This window comes from Phascolarctos cinereus, unplaced genomic scaffold, assembly GCF_003287225.1.
Source record: "Phascolarctos cinereus isolate Bilbo 61053 unplaced genomic scaffold, phaCin_HiC Scaffold_5;HRSCAF=322, whole genome shotgun sequence".
NCBI lineage: Eukaryota > Metazoa > Chordata > Mammalia > Diprotodontia > Phascolarctidae > Phascolarctos > Phascolarctos cinereus.
This window is the reverse complement of record NW_027555958.1, coordinates 358,969,856-358,990,851: the sequence shown is the minus strand read 5'-3', so window position 1 is coordinate 358,990,851 and position 20,996 is coordinate 358,969,856. Positions and strand designations below refer to the sequence as shown.

Here is a 20,996-nt window from a genome sequence, read left to right as displayed (position 1 = left end):
GTAGGGTCAGAAATTAGATTGCAAGGGGTTTGAAAAATGAGTGGAAAAAATTTATAAAGATAAATTTATTGTACATTTAAAAGGAATAGCAAGTTGTACATAACAGATTTGCAGTTTCATGTGCAATCACCTTTTTATTATTCTACTATGTTATAAGAATGCTTATTTTATTTTATAAATTAAAAATAAATAAAAATTTTAAAATGAATGGGAGAGCAATTATAGATAATGTATTTAGACTATATTTTTCTGTGTGTTTTTGAAGGAGAGATAAAAGATAACAGTTTGAGATAATGGCTGGATAAAAAAAGTTTTCTTTTTCTTCTTTAAGAGATAAAGGAGATGTGGACTGGTTTGTAGATAACCAGTAGATAAGAAGGTATTGAAGATAAAAAAGAGAGGAGGAATAGTAGAAGAACCAAACTGCCAGAAAAGATGAGAAGGGACAGGTTCAAGGTCACAGGTTGGCCTTGGAAAGGGTAAGGGAGCCTTTTTCCCAAAGACTAGAGAAAATGATATAGAAAGGCACTAAGTTCATGGGATCATAGATTTAGAACTGTAAGGGACCTTGAAGCCAGGGTCTAACTCTCTCATTTTACATTTGAGGAAACTGAGGCTCAGAGAGGAAAGAATAGACATTTATTAGGCCAGTACTATGTGCCAGGTGCTGTGCTTTTTTATAAATACTTTCTCACTTAATCCTCACAACAACCCTGTGAGGTAGTCTTATTATGATTTTCATTTTACAGTTGAGGAAGCTGAGGCAAATATGAGTAAAATGACTTGCCCAAAGTCACACAGCTATTAACTAGCTGAGGCTGGATTTGAACTTAGGTCTTCCTGACTCCAGGTGCAGCATTGCATCCTCTGAGCAACTAGCTGCCTGAGTGCCTAAATGCAGATGAACACCTACCTAATGGGATTTCAAAATAAATGATAGTTACTTATGCATAGATTTACAAATAAAGTGTGATGATTGTGTGGCTATTAAGCATGTGCTTGTCTGTTTTAGAGTCAAAAGAACTGGAATTTACTTAATGTGTATATTAATCTGGGATTGCATATTAGTCACCGTAGTTCTATATTGGTATCCAAAGAGTATAATAGTCAAAGTTCAATAAGAGTAATCATAATTTATCTAAGACTTTAATGTTTATAAAACATGTTCTTTTGTAAATTCAACGAATATCCTTACTAATTAGAGCACTAGATATGGGGTGTCCCCAAAATCTTAGTGCATTTCAAAGTTTAAGATTAAGCTTGAAAATGAATTTAACTTTTGGGACAACTTGTATAAGTCCTTTTCTTGCTCTTAGGTTCTTTGCAATCAGGCTAATAGTTTAAAGACACATAAGACAGTTTAATCTGACCTTTTATAGAAAATGCTTTCCTTTAAAAGAATTCATCTCTCTTATCTCTTTCTGTCTGTCTCTCTCTGTCTCTGTTTCCTTCTGTCTCTATCTCCCCCCAAGCCTGAAGTAGGAAATGAAGGGAATAATTCTTAGGAGGTGTATAACACAGCTTTTGCTAAATCCTGTTCTGGTTTTCTCTCACACTTTCATATTACCAAGAAGTATTGGGGGCAAAGTCCATTCTGTGTATTCCTGTTGATTAGAACACGGGCGTTTTGCCGTTAGGAGGGAGGGAGAGAAAACAGGCAATACCAGGTCTGGAAAGTTGGCTGCTTCCCATTCCAGTGTGCAATTTTCAGGCCGAATCTGAAAATTGGTTAGCCCCCAGAGACGCCATTTTAAAAAGAGAGAGAGAGAGAGAGAGAGAGAGAGAGAGAGAGAGAGAGAGAGAGAGAGAGAGAGAGAGAGAGAGAGAGAGAGAGAGAGAGAGAGAGAGAGAGATGAGAAAAAGGTGAATCTTGGTCACCTTAGTCAATATATCCTGGAAAATGGTTCCATAAAGTTCCCGTCTTTTTTGGGGGGCGTGAGGGGCCCTCTCAACACCCTCATCATTTATGTCCCTCATGTAATGTTAGAGCAGGAAGGCGTTTTTAGAGGTCATGAAGTCCATTTCCTCACTTAAAATCGAAGATACAGCTTCCTGAGAGTGGAAATGGCTTGCCCAATGTCCTACGGCTAGTATGGTAAAATCAGGGGCAGAAACCATTTCTCTTCAACCTCGGTCCGTTTTCCCTCCACTCTTCCACAGTGAAAAAGGAATAGGACTACAGATAGCAGTCAGAAGGCTTGGGTTCGAATTCATATATGACTACTTACTGTTCTGAGACCTTGAACAAATCACTTCATTCCCCAGGATTTCAGTTTCCTGAACTGTAAAAATGAGGATATTGGAATAGATGAGCTCTAAAATCTTATAATTCTCAATCTTTTAGTGATTCTAATGAATCTGAATGGAAGAGAATGAGACTGACTTTTCTGGGCAAAGAAGAATTGCGAAAGGGATTAGGGATGGGAATGGGGAGAAAGATGGGAGTGAAGACAGGAATGGAGGTGGGCGTGGGCATGGGGACTAGGACGGGGACAGATGCAATGTCGGGGGGTCATTAAGACGTACAGGGGAATGGAAAACCTCTTCGACCTCCAGGGTGGGCAAGGGGAACGGTGGTGTGTGTGTGTTTCTATTCCCAGGGAAATAGTTAGAAAAAGCACTTGACTGGGGGTTGGGGTTAGTTTGGCAGAACTTTTGCAGTTTGGATTAGAAATTTAGTACTTTTTTTTGTACTTAGAAGTCCTTTAATATCTGGGGTAATAAACTGGAACTTACTGGGCACATTTATCTCAGACTGCAAAGTAGTCAGCCTATTCCAAAATTGGCATCCAAAGAGTACAAAAGTTCAAGTTCAAGTAATGATTTATGTATCTGAGATGTTACGAAACACTTTCCATTGTAAGTTCAGTAAATATCCTTACTAATTACTAAACACTAAATACTTGGATGCCCTCCAGCACTTTTATTTCTCTTTTCATCAAAGTCTAGCTTAAGTTTGGAAAGGGATGTGTGGGGTTGTGTGTGGGGTGTGTATCTGTGTGTCACACACAGACACACCCCCACACCCCTCACTCTACTTCTACTCCCCGCCCCTCCTGAGGACGGGTGCGGAAGAGTCCCGGGGTGAAGCTCTAGCCCCTCCTCTTCCAACCTGCTGCAAGTCGGTGTCCAGTGGCTTTCTCTGATCCGTCTGTGCCGATCACCTGCAAACAGTGTCCGCTACGCACTGCCTTTGGTGGTCTAGCAGCTGCAATGGGCTCCGCGGCCTCCTCGGCTCTGATGGGCCTCGGCCTTGCGCTCCCACCCTCGGCGCCCTTCAGGGCTTCCTGGCTGTGGGCGGCCGCGCTGGGACTGGCGGCCGCCGCGGCGCTGGGAGCCGCCTCCTGGAGCACTTCAGGCCGGCGATGGCGATGGCGATGGCGGCGGCGGCTGCAGCAGGTGGGCACTGTGGCGCAGATCTGGATCTACCCTATCAAGTCCTGCAAGGGGGTGCCTGTGAACGAGGCTGAATGCACCGAGTTGGGGCTGCGCAGCGGCAACCTGAGAGACAGGTACCATCTGGCCCCTGACACTGCCCCAGTCCCGGAATTGGCAGGCAGCGTGAGGGGCCGTGGAGTACAAAGGTAGAGAGAGTTGGGGTGCGAGTACGAGGGGAAACCAGGGGCTCCTCTTACCCGGAAGAGAAAGATGGGGAAAGGCAAATAAGTAGCTTTGGTGATTTGGTACTGTGTTCTTGAGCTCTGTCGGGTTCTTCTAGGTCTTGGATTCTCGAAGCACACCTGTCAGCAGAAAAAACATCAGTGCCCATCTAGGTGCACTCTGGGGTACAGCTTCTGTCAGCCAGCAACACTCCAAGAGAGCATTATCACCATGTAATACAACTTTAGAGCTCTTAAACTTTGACCTAGTTTCCTTTCAGAAAATAGTTAATGCCTTTGGTAAAAATATGGAATGATTTCATTGTAGGACACTGGGAACTGATAGTTAAAAGACTGATCAAGATTTTCAGGGACTTCAGACCAAACTGTTATCCTCATATGGGATAGACTGCAGCTGTGGTTTTATTGATATTCTGAGTTCCCAGATGAGGGAGAACTCCCATCTATTAATGCAGATGAGACACCTGCTTTTACAACTTACAATCCTAAAGAGTCTCCTAAGAACACTGAGTGCCTTGCTCAAGGTCTCACTGTCTCACAAAGTCTCATTGGCAAATATGAGACTTGAACCCAGGTCTTCTTGGCTTCCGAAACTATCTCTTTATTGACTACATGCCAATGACTCATATTTTCATAATATTATTTTGTAACATGTAGCCTAAAGTGGAAACAGTGGATGTGTGTGTATTAAGGGTCATTGTATATACTCCCACATAGAGAAATAAAATCAGTACAGTGGTGAAACCTAGTGCAGTCTTTGGCACATAGTAGGTGTTTCTTGGTTGATGAGGAAAGGAGGCACTTAAGAGGTAAAGTGACTTGGCCAAGGTCACAAAACCAACTAGTGGCAGAGCTGGTATACTCTGAGGCGTAATTCCACCATGGGGCATTGATATATCCAGGATGATTTAACCGTAGTCCTGTATGAGATTGCAGGGTATCAGCAAATTGATCTCTCAAGGATGCTTCTCTCCCTGTGGTTATGTGATTTATTTATCTACTCTTCACTATCTAAACTGTTCATTCACTTCTCTGCTGGATGCTTCAAGGTAGATAGATATATCACACTCATATGGGTGCCCAGTCATTGGCTGAAGAGCCAATGATTAAGCTATGAAAGGTGGGCCTCTCAAGAATATACTTAATCCTCAGAGAGAGGCTATTAGTTCCAGCTGGGTCACTTTCAGTAAAACAACCACCTAAATAAGACAAAACAAGAAAACAGGAAATAACAACCAGTAGCATGGCAGGAATTTTTTCTTTCTTTTTTTAAATAAGTTTTTATTGATGTCTTTTGTTTCTTACATCATCATAGTTATCTCAAGTATCTCTCCTCTTCTTCCTCTTCCAGAGCCATCTCATATAACATATAGTATTTTTTAGAGAGGAAAAAAATAAACACAACTGATGGATATGTTGAAAAAGTCTGAAATAATGTGTGCAATATATAACATGTGTACACTTCCCACTTCCATGAACGGAGGAGTGAGTTAGGAGTGTCCTCTCATATCTCTTCATTTAAATCATGCTTAGTTTTTATAATTTTGTTAAAGTCACTTTTGATTTTTTGCTGTGTCAGTCTTTCCATTTACATTGCTGTAGTTACTGTATATATTGTTTTCTTGGCTCTTCTCACTTCACTTTGCATTAGTGCATGTAGATTTTTCTGTGTGTCTCTGTATTCATCACGCCACTTTTTACAACATAGTTATATTTCTTTACATTCATGTACCACACTTTATTTATCCATTCCCCAATTGATGGGCATCTATTTTGTCTTCAATTCTTTATTATCACAAAAAAGTGCTGCTGTAAGTATTTTGGTGTCTATAGGGACTTTCTTCCGATTAATGTCTTCCTTGGGATATAAACCTGGTAATGGAGTCTCTGGTCCAAAAAGTATAGACATCACTTTATTTACGTAGTTCCAAATTGCTTTCTACAATGGTTGTACTGTCCCACAGCTCCACCAACAATGTATTAGTGTGCCTATCCTTTCACAATCTCTCCAACATTGACTATTGCCATTTTTGGGTTATTTTTATTTTTTGCCTGTTTGCAGAGTGTGAGATGAAACCTCAGGGTTGTTTTGGTTCTTAATTTCTTTTATTATTAGTGATTTGGTGCATTATTTCATGTGGTTGTGAATATTTTGCAATTCTTTTGAGAACTGTTTGTTCATATCCTTTGACAAATATCTATTGGAAATGGCTATTAGTCTTATGCACATTTAGTAATTGTTTACATATCTTGGATACCAGACCCTTTTGGGAGAAATCTGATGCAAAGATTTTTTTCCCACTCAACTATTTCATTTCTTATCCTAGATCTGTATCCAACAACCCATTCCTTGTAACTAATAATAATATTAATAATGACAATAAGTGTAGTAGTAGTAGTAGTAGCAGCAGCAGCCCAATAATAGTGGTGGTGGTGATGGTAGTAGTAGTAGTAGTATAGTAGTAGTAGTAGTAGTAGTAGTAGTAGTAGTAGTAATAGTAGTTATAATAATGTGATGATTAAAAAGTTCAAAGGACATAGTTTCTGGTGATTTTAATCATTTTATTAATAAGGCCAGCAGGTTATTAATAAAAGAATGGTCATTTGGCAATGTCTCTTAGACCAAAGACCCCTAATGGCAGAGGGGTCACAGTTTATATGCCCTTTGAAGAGGAGGTATTTCTGAGGGGTGCCAACTCAACTTTGATTGGTTGATCAAATGGGAAGTTGGGCTATGTGACTTAGGTCACTCAAATCTTGGGCAAAGAGACATCAATTTCCATATCACTTGTCTTGATAATAACAAGAATTTACATTTTCCCAGGGCCTGTCTGAACAAACACAATGAGCAGGAATACACCCATTAGCCTACACTTAAAATTTCTTTTCCTAGATATGAAAACAGTTTTCAGATGAAGTAACTAAAGCTATCTATAGCTTTATATCTGTCTATCTATCTATCTATCTATCTATCTATCTATCTATCTATCTATCTATCTATCTACATGAAAAAAATGCTCGATTGGAGAAATGCAAATTAAAAGAATTCTGAGGTGCTACCTCGTACCTATCAGATTGCTTAATAGGACAGAAAAGGAAAATGACAAGTGGTGCAGGGGATATGGGAAAAAATGAGACATAAATACACTGTTGGTAGAGTTGTGAATGATTCAACCTTTCTGTAAAGCAATTTGGAACTATGCCCAAAGGGCATACCCTTTGACCTAGCAATACCACTACTAGGTCTGCATTCCAAAAGAAATTAAAAAAAAAAGGGAAAGGACTTATATGTACAAAAATATCTCTAGCAGCTCTTTTCTGGTGGCAAAGCATTGGAAATTGAGGGGATGCCCATCAATTAGGGAATGGCTGATCAAATTGTGATATGTTATTATGATGGAATACTATTGTGCTATAAGAAATGATGAGCAAGATGCTCTCAGAAAAACTTGGAAAGACTTATATAAGGTGATGCAAAGTGAAAGGTACTGTGTACAGAGTAACAGCAATATTGCAAGATGATCAGCTGTGAGTGATTTAGCTTTTCTCAGCAATACAATGATCCAAGACAACTCTGAAGGACTTATGATGAAAAATACTATTCATCCCAGAGAAAAAACCAATGGTGTCTTAATTATAGATTGAAGCATACTTTTTTTAAACTTTATTTTTGAGGGTTTTTTTGTCTATGTTTTCTTTCACAACATAAATATCATGGAAATGTTTTGCAAGACTGTATATGCATCATCAGAATTTCAGATGTGACTATACTGTCACATTAGTTAGGGAATATCTTTAAAGTGAGCCTTAAGTAGTTTGCATGTATTCCTACGCATGTTCTAGTTCCTGATTAAATAACATCATGAGTAAAATCAAATTTCCATTACGATCATAAGTTAGTACTCTAATAGATTTGCATCTCTGTTTCTCAACCTTGTTTATCCTTTTCTAACTTAATCTGAAAGAATGAGATACTTAGGAATTGAATCTTATACATATGCATCAATATAAAATCATTACTTGCAACAAATTAACTTGCAAATGGAATTTAGTAGGCCTTCTAAAAATCACACAAAAGATTTTGCAAAACATTTCTTCATAAAATATTTTCCTTTCTTAAAAACAGCTTGCAATTTATCCTGTTACTATAACAATCTAAATTAATTACAAGGAGTTTTTACAAGGTCCTTTCTTTGCATAATTACCAAGTTTCCTTTCACAAAAATACTTTTACAGATACTTGATTTAGACAATAACTCCTGGGGGCAGTTAGGTGGACCTAAGTTCAAATCTGGCCTCAGACACGTAACACTTACTAGCTGTGTGACCCTGGCAAGTCACTTAACCCCATTGCCTAGCAAAAACAAAACAAAACAAAACAAAAACAATAACTCCAAATAGTTTAGCTAACAATCTTAAATTTCATATGTGAGAAGCAAATAATTTTAGCTGAAACTTCCTTTTATATATAGACAAAACTTGGAAGTTTATGATTTCTTAAATTACAGAACTTCAGAATGTTACAACACATGGTCAGATAGAATGACCTAACAGCTTTTTAACCCATTCATTTTTCTCTTTTTCTCTGACAGTGTAATTCTTAATCTAACAACATCTAGATTATAAGAGAAATTGCTTTTCTAAAACATAGGTGATAACATTGTTAACCAAATCACACAATTTAGAATTGTAACAATATCCTACACATTATAATATATTTAAAAAACTTGAAACAACCCATTATCAATTTAGGTAAATATATTTCTAAATCACCTTGCACAGAGAATCTTCATCTCATCATTAATATGTTGAAACTACAACCTGAAATCACCTTATGTATTTAATTTTTTCTTTTTAGGCATTTGGGGTTAAGTGACTTGCCCAGAGTCACACAGCTAGTAAGTGTTAAATATTTGGTCTGAGGTCAAATTTGAACTCAGGCTCTTAACTTCAGGGCAGGTGTTCTATCTACTGCGCCACCCAGCTGCCCCTATATATTTTCATAATAGCCAAGATTGCAAATGAAAAATCTGCTTTCATGGTAAATATCAGTATTATTATTACTTGTGTATAGCCAAATACATTTCATGAAATGTTAACAGATTTCAAAAAGATTTTATTACATCCTTTTTTTAAAGGCCCAAGTCATATGCAACAAAATCCAGATAAAAAGTTGACATACAGCAATAACACAAATAATAAACTTCAGATGACATCAATTGCATTTTCAGATGATCACATATAGAAATTATTGATCTCATTACTTTTGGTATTTTAAAACTACTTCAAAGTTATCATATATATAGAACAATTGCATTAAATTAGAGAGATAATTAATTGAACAGTACAGGAAATATTTCCAAATTTTATGTAATAATTGCAAATCACAATAATCAATATCTTTACCATAGCCAATATTTATGTAAGGTTAAATTTAATAAGGCCTTCCTACAGGTTTATCCTGAAAGGTGGGTGGACATAATTCCTCTATAACTTTATCGGTTTTCAAATCAAGCTACAAAATTTCCATTTTCAGTCCTTTTACTTAAAAGAAAATCAAACGTCCTCACACCTTCTCAATATGCTTAAACCATTGAAGCTGGCACAAAGGCACCCAGAACAACTAACTAAAAATGGTGGAGGGTGCTTAGAGAACATGGGATTGCTGCAGATTACCCCACCCCCATCTATTCCCAAAACATTTTTTCTACCCATCATATTTTTGCTCAAACATTTAGTTCTCTTTCCTAACCTTTCAAAGCCATTACTCAGACTACCTCCACTTTCCTTTACATTCCAAACTAAAAAATATATCTCCTCACCCCACTTTCAGTCCTGCTTCTCTTCAACCTATTAGAATCTGGAGGGAGTTAGCTCCTAACAATTTACAGATCAAGAGAACCATATTTTCCCTACACCTTTCACAAACAGCTTTTATAACGTTAATGCTTATAAGACAGAAACCCTTTTTTTTCTTCCAGTTTTAAACACATTGCCGTGATATCAGATATATTATCAGGAGGGGGCGAAGACAGCCTTCTAGATTTAATTTAAACATAAAGTACAAACTCGAGCTTTGGGATCTGATTAAACCTGAATTCAAACTTTTAGCTTTTCCCTTTCTCAGCCCTTGTTACCTTGGGCTGTATACTCTAGATCCTTATCAGTAAAGGCTGCCTTATTCTCTGATCTCACCTTTCACTAACTTCTGGGAGAGTCTCCCTGCTTTTTTATTTCATTACTCATTATCTAACTTTATTCTGGTATCCCAAGTAGGTAGTGTTGGGACCCCCCCCCCCAAAAGAGTCTTAATCTCCCACCAAAAGCCTAAGTGGGAGTTCTTTCCCAATGTTTTCTCTCTAATCACAGACCTCAGAAGTTCCTTAGAAGTTGCTTTCACCACAAACTTGAAACATTTTACAAATACACACAGAGACAGAAACAGCTTGACAAAACAAAGCGCACATGAATCTAAGTTTCTTGTTGGCTTTTTAGGCTTAGTTTGTTTTAAGACAAACCAATTTAGCCTTCAGTGGATTCAGATTCCAATACAATTTATCAGTCAAAATTCAGAGTTATCACATGCTAATTTATTCTGACTGATTTCTAGCCAATTACAGAGGATATGTTTCAGAGGAGACCTTTTTTTTTTTTTTGAGATCCAGGACCCCAGAATGATTTGGAGAAAAAAGAAAACAGACTGCAACCAAAAATGGGCGGTCCAATAGATAAAGAGCAGGGATTTTGAGGATAAGTCTTATCCACCCTTCAGGGCTGGGACTTTAGGAAAAAAGGCCTATGGGTGCTGAGTCCCAGTACTGTTGGAGTGAAAAAATCTAAGTCTAAATCTGCATCATGGCATCATTAATGTGAACCCCAATTTATTTATTCTAAGAAAGAGACAAACGAAATTACGGTGCATGTATCTACAGTTTAATTTCTCTGAAACTGGCTTGATGTGCCTTGCATGGGAGTTTAGTCCAAAACTGGGCCTCCTTAAGGAGCCCAGTTCAGAACTGGCTTGGTTTGGGATTTTGGGGTACAGCCCTGTGTGCCCTTCCAAGAGTAGGTGTTCCCAAGGGGTGCCAATCAACCGTGATTGGCCAACACACTAGTGTGTGCTACAGTTACCCAAAAATAACACTCGGAGATTTTCTAGGTATAAAGTGAAAGATTTATTATGTTCTCGCGAGAAGCGGGTGTTTGCTTTGTCCGGCAGTCCCGAGTAAAACGAGGTGAGACACAAAGGTCAGAATAAAGGTTATATAGTCCTAACGCAGAGACACCCACCCACCACTGGCTGTAAATTCCCATTGGACACGAATTTCAGCTTTACAATCTAAAACGCAAAAATCTACCCCAGAAACAAGGAATCTCATTATAATACTACCAATTCTAGCTATTTTATCCTTATTTAGCATTAGCCATTACCTAATACTAATGTAACAGTACAGATCATGTGTTTTTCTAGGAACTTGAAATTTGGGCCTATTCAGGCTAGCGTAACCAACCTTGAGTTTTTAACAGTCTGCAAAACTGTTACGTTCAGTCCATCTGAGAGATCTCACACTGTTTACATTGTCTCACTCACTAGGGTCATACCAAAATGAGGTCTTGAGTACATACCTTAGATCACTCAGTCCAGAGGGGCCTATATCCTGCCATCAAAGGAAATACCACCCCTGGTCTTAGGAATCTGTCCCCACCTAAATCTGAGTAGGATAAAATCAATTCAGGCCTAGACTGGAGTTTGACCAGGATAAGAAGATTCAATGCAATCTCATTATCAGAGATGTCCTTCTGAACAATTTTGGATAGAAGACTGGCAGAATGGAACTCTGAGTCTCCAAGACACAGATTACCAAGAGAAATTATTTTTCACAATCCTTAGATGAAGCAAGCTTGAAAATTATAAGCCCATTTTGTGCAAAGATTCCCATTTACTCAGTAGGAATTCCACAACACAGAAAACTCTTACCCAGGGTTGATAAGAATTTATGAGTAGATAGGTCTAAGAATCCTTGTAGGTTTAACAAAGGAGATTTTACAAGATTTTTTCTTTGTACAATTACCAATTTTCCTTTTAAAATGCCTATGCAAATACTTGATTGAAACAATAACTCCAAATAGCTTAGTTAACAATCTCATAATTTTCATTAGTAATAGCCAAATAGTAAGATTTTTGGTGAAATTTTCTCTTAATATAGGGAAAACTCAAGTTTATAATTTCATAAACTACAATACATTAGAATATTACAATACATGGTCAGCAGGGCTGATAGAATGACCTAACAGCTTCCTAATCCATTCATTCTTTTTTTTTTTAAACAGTGTTCTGAAATAATTCACTTGGACAGTCTCCAAGTTAGAGAAAGGCACTTATTGGGGTAACATAGTCATCGGGCCTGCTCCCATGGGAGGCAGAACAATTAGACAGGTTGGGTGTCTGGTCTAAATACAGTTTGATAGGCAGAAAGAGAATGGTAGGAGGGACAAGAATGCCTCTGGAATGCCTGAAATAGGTGGCACAGTGAATGAAGCTCCAGCCTTGGAGTCAGGAGGACCTGAGTTCAAATCCAACCTAGGCACATGACACTTACTAGCTGTGTGACCCTGGGCAAGTCACTTAACCCCAATTGCCTCACCCAGAAAAAAAAATAACATGGAATGCCTGGAATATCAGGTAGTGTGGAGGTATCTTTGTTATACAGATAAGCAAGGAGAATAGGAAAGGGAGAAGGGCTGTTCTGAAATGTCACATAGTTGGGGGTACTTTGTAAAAGCACATAGGTAAGTCCAGGGTGGGGGGCTTCAATGCATAGATCACTTTGGTCACATCTTGCATCTTATCTCCTATCTCACATCCTGCTTGCTCCATCTGCCTCCACTCCTTTCTACCTCATCAATCTCATCAACTTTGGCACTGTGTGTTGATAACATCTAAAAAACCATATAAAGTTATCAAGTATGAAGCAATTATGTCCAATTAAAGAGAAATAAAAACAGCATTCAGATAGTTTTTGCCCTCTATTCTAAGCACTTTGCAATCATGTGATTCTCACAACATCCCTGGGAGGTGGGTTCTATTTATTATTCCCTTACAGAACAGTAAACTGAGGTAAATAGAACTTTCTTGGGGCCATACAGCTAATAAATTTCTTAATGCCAACAAACAAATAACTTTTCATGGTAGGTTGTAAATTACCATAATAATACTGAGAAGGAGAGAACTCTCAGACCCCATTCTTATTTCCTTCAGGATGGATTTTGGCTTAAATCAGATCAAATCTGGATTTATAATCACTAATGGTAACATTTTAATTTCTAAGGCCTAATTTCTAAATCTAAATACTCCTAGCACTTTAAAAGAAAAATGATTATTATCCATAAATTCATATACCCCCCTTTTTTAGACATGTGGTGACAATTTCCAGCTCTGAATAACCTTTTCCTCTGCTTCCTGAAGGAAGAAGCCTCTCCCTTTGAGATTTATTAGATAAATAGTTGCCCAGATAAGGAGCATTCCAGCTCCACATTCTCATCCTCCAGGGAATTTCAAGCTGCATATACTAGGAAATACATATAAAGGGTTTTGTGTGTGTGTGTGTGTGTGTGTGTGTGTGGCAATTGGGGTGAAGTGACTTGCCCAAGGTCACACAGCTAGTGAGTGTTATGTGTCTGAGGCTGGATTTGAACTCATGTCCTCCTGACTCCAGGGCCAGTGCTCTGTCCACTTCATCACCTAGCTGCCCCCAGGAATACATATAAAATTTTACAAACAGTTTAAATTCACACCTGTTGTTATCAGGTTAGCTTAAAATGCTCAAAGTTGTACTGCTGCTTTTCACCTAGGCAGAGAAACCTAGGGAATTTGACTTAATGTTGGCAGGGCATGGCCAGTTTCTCCAGACAGAAATCTTCAAGAGCTTCAGATTTACTTAAAGAGTTGAATTAAATAATAATTAAATACTTGAATAGCACAAGGAAAAATTTAAGATTTCAAATGATAATCACAAATCACAATAATCAATATCTTTATTATAATAAGGTCTTCCTACAGATTTATCCTGAAAGGTGAGTGGATGTGATTAACCAGATGTCCTAACCTTACTCTTAGATTATAGCTGGTTATAGACTGATTTCTAAAAATCTTTTCCTTTGCAACTTCTAGTTCTTAACTGAAGTCAAATCACTGCACTTTAACCACTTAAGGTTGGGATTAGATCCTGAAATCGTAAAATAATGAAGCCCCAACTCAGTTGCTAGTCTGCTACTGATTATTATTATTATTATTATTATTATTGTTATTGTTTTTTTAGGCAGTTAGGCTTAAGTGACCTGCCCAGGGTCACACAGCTAGTAAGTGTCAAATGTTCGGTCTGAGGCTGGATTTGAACTCAGGTACTCCTGACTTCAGGGCCGGTGCTCTATCCACTGCGCCGCCTAGCTGCCCCACTGATTATTATTTTTTTTTACATCAGTCTTCTAATAACTTAAATCCATAACCCAAAAGAATTAAAGAAGAATTCACATTTCTAACAATCTTTCTAATACAGTAAGTTATCAAATTAATGTTAGGCACTATCTTTAAACACATTACAAATCATATAACTGGGGTAACTTAGCTTAAAACCACACAGCTAACAAGTTTCTTGATATAGTATAATAATAATACAAAATAATAAATTTCACTTAAAATAAGACCAGAATAAATTCAGTTACACCTGGATCTATTTTCCAAATGATATCATACAGAACCTCAATTTATAATTTTAGTTATTTAGTATTATATTTTACACAAGGGCTATTTATTCTGATGGCGTATGGGCCCAAGCTGAGACCTTTGCCCCTTGCCCCAAAAAGAATTTGTCTAGGGGCCCCAGAAAACCCTTAAACTCTTTCTGGTCTCAAACTGTTACCTGAGGCTATATTCCACCCAATGGTTTTTCTTCCTATCTTCCTTTGAAAGCCCTAGTCCCACCTTTGATCTTATCCAGACCCCATTCAGACCTCTTCCTTCCAGTTCCTTTCATTATCTATTCAATCTCCCAGACATTCCAATCTGGAATTCTCCCTAAACTCCTCCCCCAGTCACCTAGATCCCAGTCCCTCCTCTAGTCACCCAAAATGACTTGAGTGTATATAAGATACACCCTGGCCCCCGTTTAAACTCTGAGACTTCCTCATGCCTGCTCGTTGTTATGGGTGTCACTAATGTTCAAATTCCTTAAGAGTCTGGCCTGTATGATTTATCTCTAACAAACTTTTTCTCTGGCTGAAAGAAGATTTGGGTCGAATTCTTTCAGGCAGAGTCTGTGTGTGTTGTGATTTTTGAGTTCCAGCACTCCTAAACCTCCAGATCTCATCAATTCCAAGCATTTCACATTATGAGATTCATTCTTTTCAAGCTAGTCCACTGCCAAAGATTTTAAAAGTGGTAGTATGTAACAGATTTTAATTATCACTTTTCAGTACCTTGTTTATCTAATTTCTCCTAACTTTATATGATTGCCTGTATTGACTTTCAAATCAAGTTACAAAATTTTTCCTTAATTAATCTTCCAAGCACATCTCAGACTCCATCTTATTCTACTGGTTTCTAATATTTCCTTTGTCTTGTCTTCCCACTCCCCATCCCCAACCCTAGCCTCCAACTCTGGCCACAATCAGAAAGGGAGAGGAGAGGGACTTTCCTTTTTCTTTTTCTCCTTATCCTTCCAATTTTTTACAAAGCATTCTAAGTTTTGTTCACAGAGGCTGGTGGGTGGGGCTGGTTGTTCTCCCTTCAGCTACTTCACAGGTTTTCTAAATCTCTCTTCCCTTGAAACAATGAGGGCAAAATGTGTTTGAAAGCCCTCTCACCAGCACAGGTTTTAAATCTACAAATCAAGTTTAAAATGTTCATTTGAGTACAGTAGCCAAGATCCTATATCTTATCTGGCCAAAATAGATATTTTTTTTTTCTGTAGCTTTTCCAGTCTCTATCAAGCCTCATCTCTCAGTTTAGGATTTTTCCAGGCTCCCTCTAAGTATTCTCATTCAAATGCTTTCACAGTCATTACTCCCCTGCCACATTTGTCCGGCTTTTCCTTTTGTCTTCCTTTCTTCAGAATATATTTCTAGTGCTTTTGGGGCTCACCAGCAATTGGTTTCATAAGCTGAATATCCATAGTACCCTGAATTTCCCAGGTGGCCCTTTACTGTGTATACAGGTTTTCTCTCCCTCATCCCCATATAGCTTCAGGGGATCTTTTTCAAGTAGATCTACCTGATGATTGTCTCCCTGTGAGAGTGAAAGTTAGAAGAAAGCTGTAGCAGGAACACTAAAAACAACATATAGACACATATGCTTACTCAGATAAAATTTGCTTACTGGTAAAAGGGAGAGTCAGATTATAGCCAGAGTCCTAACAGAGAACTCTCCTTGTGGAGAAACTGCATGTGGACTCAACTAAGGAGAGTTCCCTTAAGGATCTAGGGTTAAAGGCCCTAATCCCCTCATGGTTGCCATAACTGTGATGATTAAAAAGTTCAAGAGACATAGTTTCTGGCAATTTTAATCATTTTATTAATAAGGCCAACAGGCTATTAATAAAAGAATGGTCATTTGGCCATGTCTCTTAGACCAAAGACCCCTAATGGCAGAGAGGTCACAGTTTATATGCCCTTTGAAGAGGAGGTATTCTTGAGGGGTGCCTACTCAACTATGATTGATTAACCAAATGGGAGGTGGGCTGTGTTGGGCTATGTGACTTAGGTTACTCAAATCTTGGGCAAAGAGACATCAATTTCCATATCATCTGTCTTGATAATAAGGAGAATTTACATTTTCCCAGGGCCTGTCTGAGCAAACACAATGAGCAGGAATACACCCATTAGCCTACACTTAAAATTTCTTTTACTGTTTTATTAGATCTTGGTCTGGCTAAATCTTTAAGAGAGATTTCCCATACTGGTTGATTTCTGGATGAGGAAGTAGAAAAGGGGAAAAACTTGGTCCCAACACAATAATTAATTATGAAATATGAGAGAAATATTCATTTCTCAAAGGAGAAGGAGAAGGAAGAGGAGGAGGAGAAGAAGAAGGAAGAGGAGGAGAAGAAGAAGAAAAGAAGAGGAAGAAGAAGAAGATGATGATGATGATAATCAGGAAGTTCAGCAAAACTAAGCAACACATTAGCCAAATCTGCAATGTTCTAATTGGATGTGGACTGTTGGACTGGTCTCGAGTGGCTGTTGAGGCTTGATGCAATGAGGACACCATACTCAGTGTCTGCAGAGCCTGGCACAACACTTGGCACATAATAAGTGCTTAATAAATGCTGGTTGATTCATTGATCACAGTATATATACATATGTATGTGTGTGTGTGTGTGTGTGTGTGTGTGTGTGTGTGTATAAAACTACATTTTCTCTCCACCAGACAAGTGCCCACTGTTTTCATCAAACAACAAGCATAGCAGAATCACCATTCTCCACGTTTCTCAGTCTATTATATTACTATGATGCCATAGTCTGGTATGAAAAGTGATCTGAAAAGTCTGCCTGGAGCTCTCTCATACTTCCATCAAGGATGCCCTTCCTGTATGCCATTTCATAAGTATCTCGTAGAGATGAGAATGGTGGCATATGAGTTGGTAGTTATTGATGTCTTCTTAATTGCTTTATAAATAAACTACATTTTCTGTTTTTTCAAATCTTTATATTTTCATCTTTGAAATTCTTAAAATTGGTCTCTCAATAATTTCAAAATTGTATTGTTTCCAACACTGATTTGTCCTGTGTATATTTAGTTAGATCCAGATGCTTTTCCTGGCTTCCTCTTAAGTTCATTTTCCACTTCCTCACATAGCATATTGAGTGGTAAGGTTCTTAAAGAAGAGACAGCTTGATATAGTGAAAGAAGCATTGACCTTGAAGTCAGGAGAGACATTGTGAATTCTGCCTTTAACCCTTGCTAGTGGTGTGACTACATGCAAATATTTTAATCTCTGAGACTTTTTCCTTATTTATAAAATGAAGATAATGATATCTTTAAAATTTAGCTCACAAGACTATTTTGAGGATCAAATACAATAATAAAGTGCTTCATAAGCCCTTCATAAAGGGCAATATATAAGCCTCAGGTACTTTTTTTTTTCTTGCTTTGACAATTGGGGTTGAATGACTTACCCGGGGATACGAAGCTAGGAAGTACCTGGTGGCTGAATCTGGATTTGAACTCAGGTCCTCCTGACTCCAAAGCTGGAGCTCTATGCACTGTACCACCTAGCTGCCCCAAGCTTAGCTACTTTTAACATCTCCTTGAGAACAGGTTGCTACAAAAATCCTGCCAAATCTATTGTCCCCTCAGTTTCATCTGTAGATACTCTCTTATCTACCATTTTACAAGAAATTTCAAATCCTCCTTGAACCATGCCAAGGAATTTTGAACTGAATGAATATTGTAAGTTTATACCCCAAAATTAAAAATGACTGATAGTTCTCTTTATTTGTCCCCAAATTACTTCAAGTTTCACAGAAGATATCTTTCTTTTAGTATTTCAGAATTTGGTGAATATGTCCACATTTGTCCTATCAAAAACTTTTCAGATAATGAAAAGAAAGTTAGATTTGGATGTAGGAGACTTGGGTTTGAATTCTGGCTCCACCAATTACTTACAGTGTAACCATCAAGTCACTTAACCTATGTGAGCCTCAGATTACTTGTCTGTAAGTGAGATTACTTATACTGCCTACATCACAGGATGATGGTGATGAAAATACTTTCTAAACCCTAGAGCCAATATAAACGTGAGTTGTTATTATTGTGAATTTTGATAATGTCTTCAGAGTTTACCTTTTTTGACTGAGGAGTTGATATCTTTTTAGTTTATCCAATATCCCAACTTCCTCCCATCCCATAATTATTTGCCTTTTTCTGAATATTATATAGCTGTATTATATCTTTATTGTGGTGTGGGAAACAGAACTATCACACATAGTGTTCTGGGTACAAGGGCATCATAATTTTAAATAAAGCTAGAATAATATTTTAAATGTGAAACAATTTTTTTAAACATTTGAAACAAATGTGTTGTAAACTGATACAGATTATGACTACATTCTAGTTTCTGGTAACACGGACCTGAATAACCCCACACCATTATTTTCAAATGTAGAAGGATGGCAATAACTACTAATTTATTGGACAATAGTACTTTGTAGTGAGTGATAAAGTTTATTACTTGAGCAGAGGTGATAAACATCATTACCCATTTATTTCCTTAGGATGTGGTTGGGGCATTACAGAAATCACATCTTTTACCTTTCATCTTTATCCTTGAATGGGATTATGAAGGCAATACAAGCACATCTCTCTCTCTCTCTCTCTCTCTCTCTCTCTCTCTCTCTCTCCTCTCTCCCTCTCTCTCCTTGATCAATCTATCTATCGCTACGTATAGCTTTGTTTGCTGCTTTTTCAGCTGTAATTACAAGCATGTAACCTTTCAGCTAATCTGAGAGTTAATGACATTATGCCTATAGAGACAAAAGGGCTCTTAAGAAATTATTTTCTCCATTCCTTTTTGACCTCATATTTAAACCATTTAAGACATTTCAAGACATTCGAGACATTTCGCTGTGGAAAGAAACTTCACAGGCACTCTTGGAAAATCATTTTAGAAGGGATCATGCTTCTCTTTTCATCTCATATTTGGAAGTCTTCAGATGATAAAAAGAATATAATAAAACACATTTGTTATGAAATTGTTATATATAGAGTACTGTGCTAGGCACTAGAGAGACATAGAAAGTTTGAAAGACACTCTCTTGGGGGAAAGGAATGCACATTTATATGGCATCTACTATGTGTCAGGCAGTGTGCTAAGAGCTTTTTACAAATATTATCTCATTTGGTCCCCACAACAACCCTATGAAGTAGATATTGTTATTATCTCCAATTTGTAAGTGAGGAAACTGAGGCTGGCCCAGGGTCAAACAGTTGGTAAGTGTTTAAAGCCAGATCTAAGCTCAGGTCTTTGAACTCTAGGCCTGGTGCTCTATCCACTGTGCTACCTAGCCTAGCCTCTTGGCCTCATGTGATTTATAGTATAGTATAAGGATCACACCAACATGAATATAGTATGTGATATTATAAGATGAGTGTTTTATTGAGTTACAAAACAAGGGGCTATATCAAGTATGAGGAGAACAGTCATCATGGATGGGGAAATCTGAGAAAACTTCACAAAGGAAGTGGCATTTAATTTGGGTATTAAGGATGAGAAGAGGAGAAGAGGACATTCAGTCTAGAAGTAGTATGGCATAGTTGAAAGAACACCGGACTCATAGTCAGGTAGGATCCATTTTTTTTTTAAGTTCACATGGTTTCTCTGTTTTTAAGGTCCAAATAAATGTTATGCAAACAGGAACTCAAAGAAAAACACATTCAAATAGCATTTTTTATCATTAGTATCTCCAAGTAAATGTGTATTATCAGGTAGCATTACCAATAAATCCTCAGGAAACCCATCCATAAGAGTTTATGCTTTGTCTAGGCCAAAATTCCTTTGGAGTAGAGATTCCCACTTCATCTAAAGTTGACCTAAGTTCCTGAATGATAAATAGGCAGATTTCCTTAAGAGGCCCTGCTTTGTCATTTATAACCATTAGAATGTAAAGTATGCCAGCAAAATCATCTAACTGTCCATGCCCTCAAAGCAGCATCGATGATTTTAAGTTCTGGAACCAATCATAGCCAACTAGTATGTTCATCCTTTTCATAATTCCCAGGCATCAAGATCTGGTTCGTAGTTCTTAATTCACAGAGTTGTTTTAAGGAGCAAATGAGATGGTATTATGTGAAATGCTGTATAAAAGTCAGTTCTTACTATTGACAGCCTGAGCAAATGCATGGAAGGAGCCAGGTGGTACAATGGATAGAACATTGGACATGGAGTCAGAAATATGTGAATTCAAATCTGGCATTAATCACTTACTAGCTATGTAACCCTGGGCAAATCACTTAACCTCTGTCTGCCTCATTTTCCTCAATTGTAGAATGAGTATCATAATAGAACCTACATCCCAGGATTGTTGTGAAAGTAAAGTGAAATGATATTTATAAAATGCTTTGCAAACCTTAATGTGCTATAAATGCTAGTTATCACCATCATCATTATTGTTATTATTATAGTTGTTGTTAAGGAGACCAAAGACCACAGTGCGTGTTTGTGGGGAAGATAGCTTTCTGGTTTCACTCAAGAATAGTGTGTGGAAAGCAATAATAGATGATAATATTGGAAAGACATACTATTCTTGAGTGAAATCAGAAAGCTATCTTTCCTACAAGTGAGCACTGTGGTCTTTTGTCTCCCTCATTATGATAATTATAAT

The 20,996-nt window shown here is 37.7% G+C and overlaps 1 protein-coding gene across 3 annotated transcripts in view; it reads left to right on the top strand.

The window, feature by feature from the left end:
• Nucleotides 1-2,966: 2,966 nt before the first annotated feature.
• The window catches only part of MTARC2 (mitochondrial amidoxime reducing component 2), a 41,613-nt gene continuing 23,583 nt past the window's right edge, over nucleotides 2,967-20,996 (top strand). The window contains exon 1 of one of the 3 annotated variants that reach the window (XR_013487300.1): nucleotides 2,967-3,512. Coding sequence is in view for 2 of the 3 variants with exons in the window: in XM_020982229.2 (XP_020837888.1) it covers nucleotides 3,214-3,512 (299 nt within the window). In the remaining variant the exon portion in view is untranslated. The remainder of the gene's footprint in view (nucleotides 3,513-20,996) is intronic. The other 2 variants (XM_020982229.2, XM_020982228.2) reach the window with 2 other exon arrangements.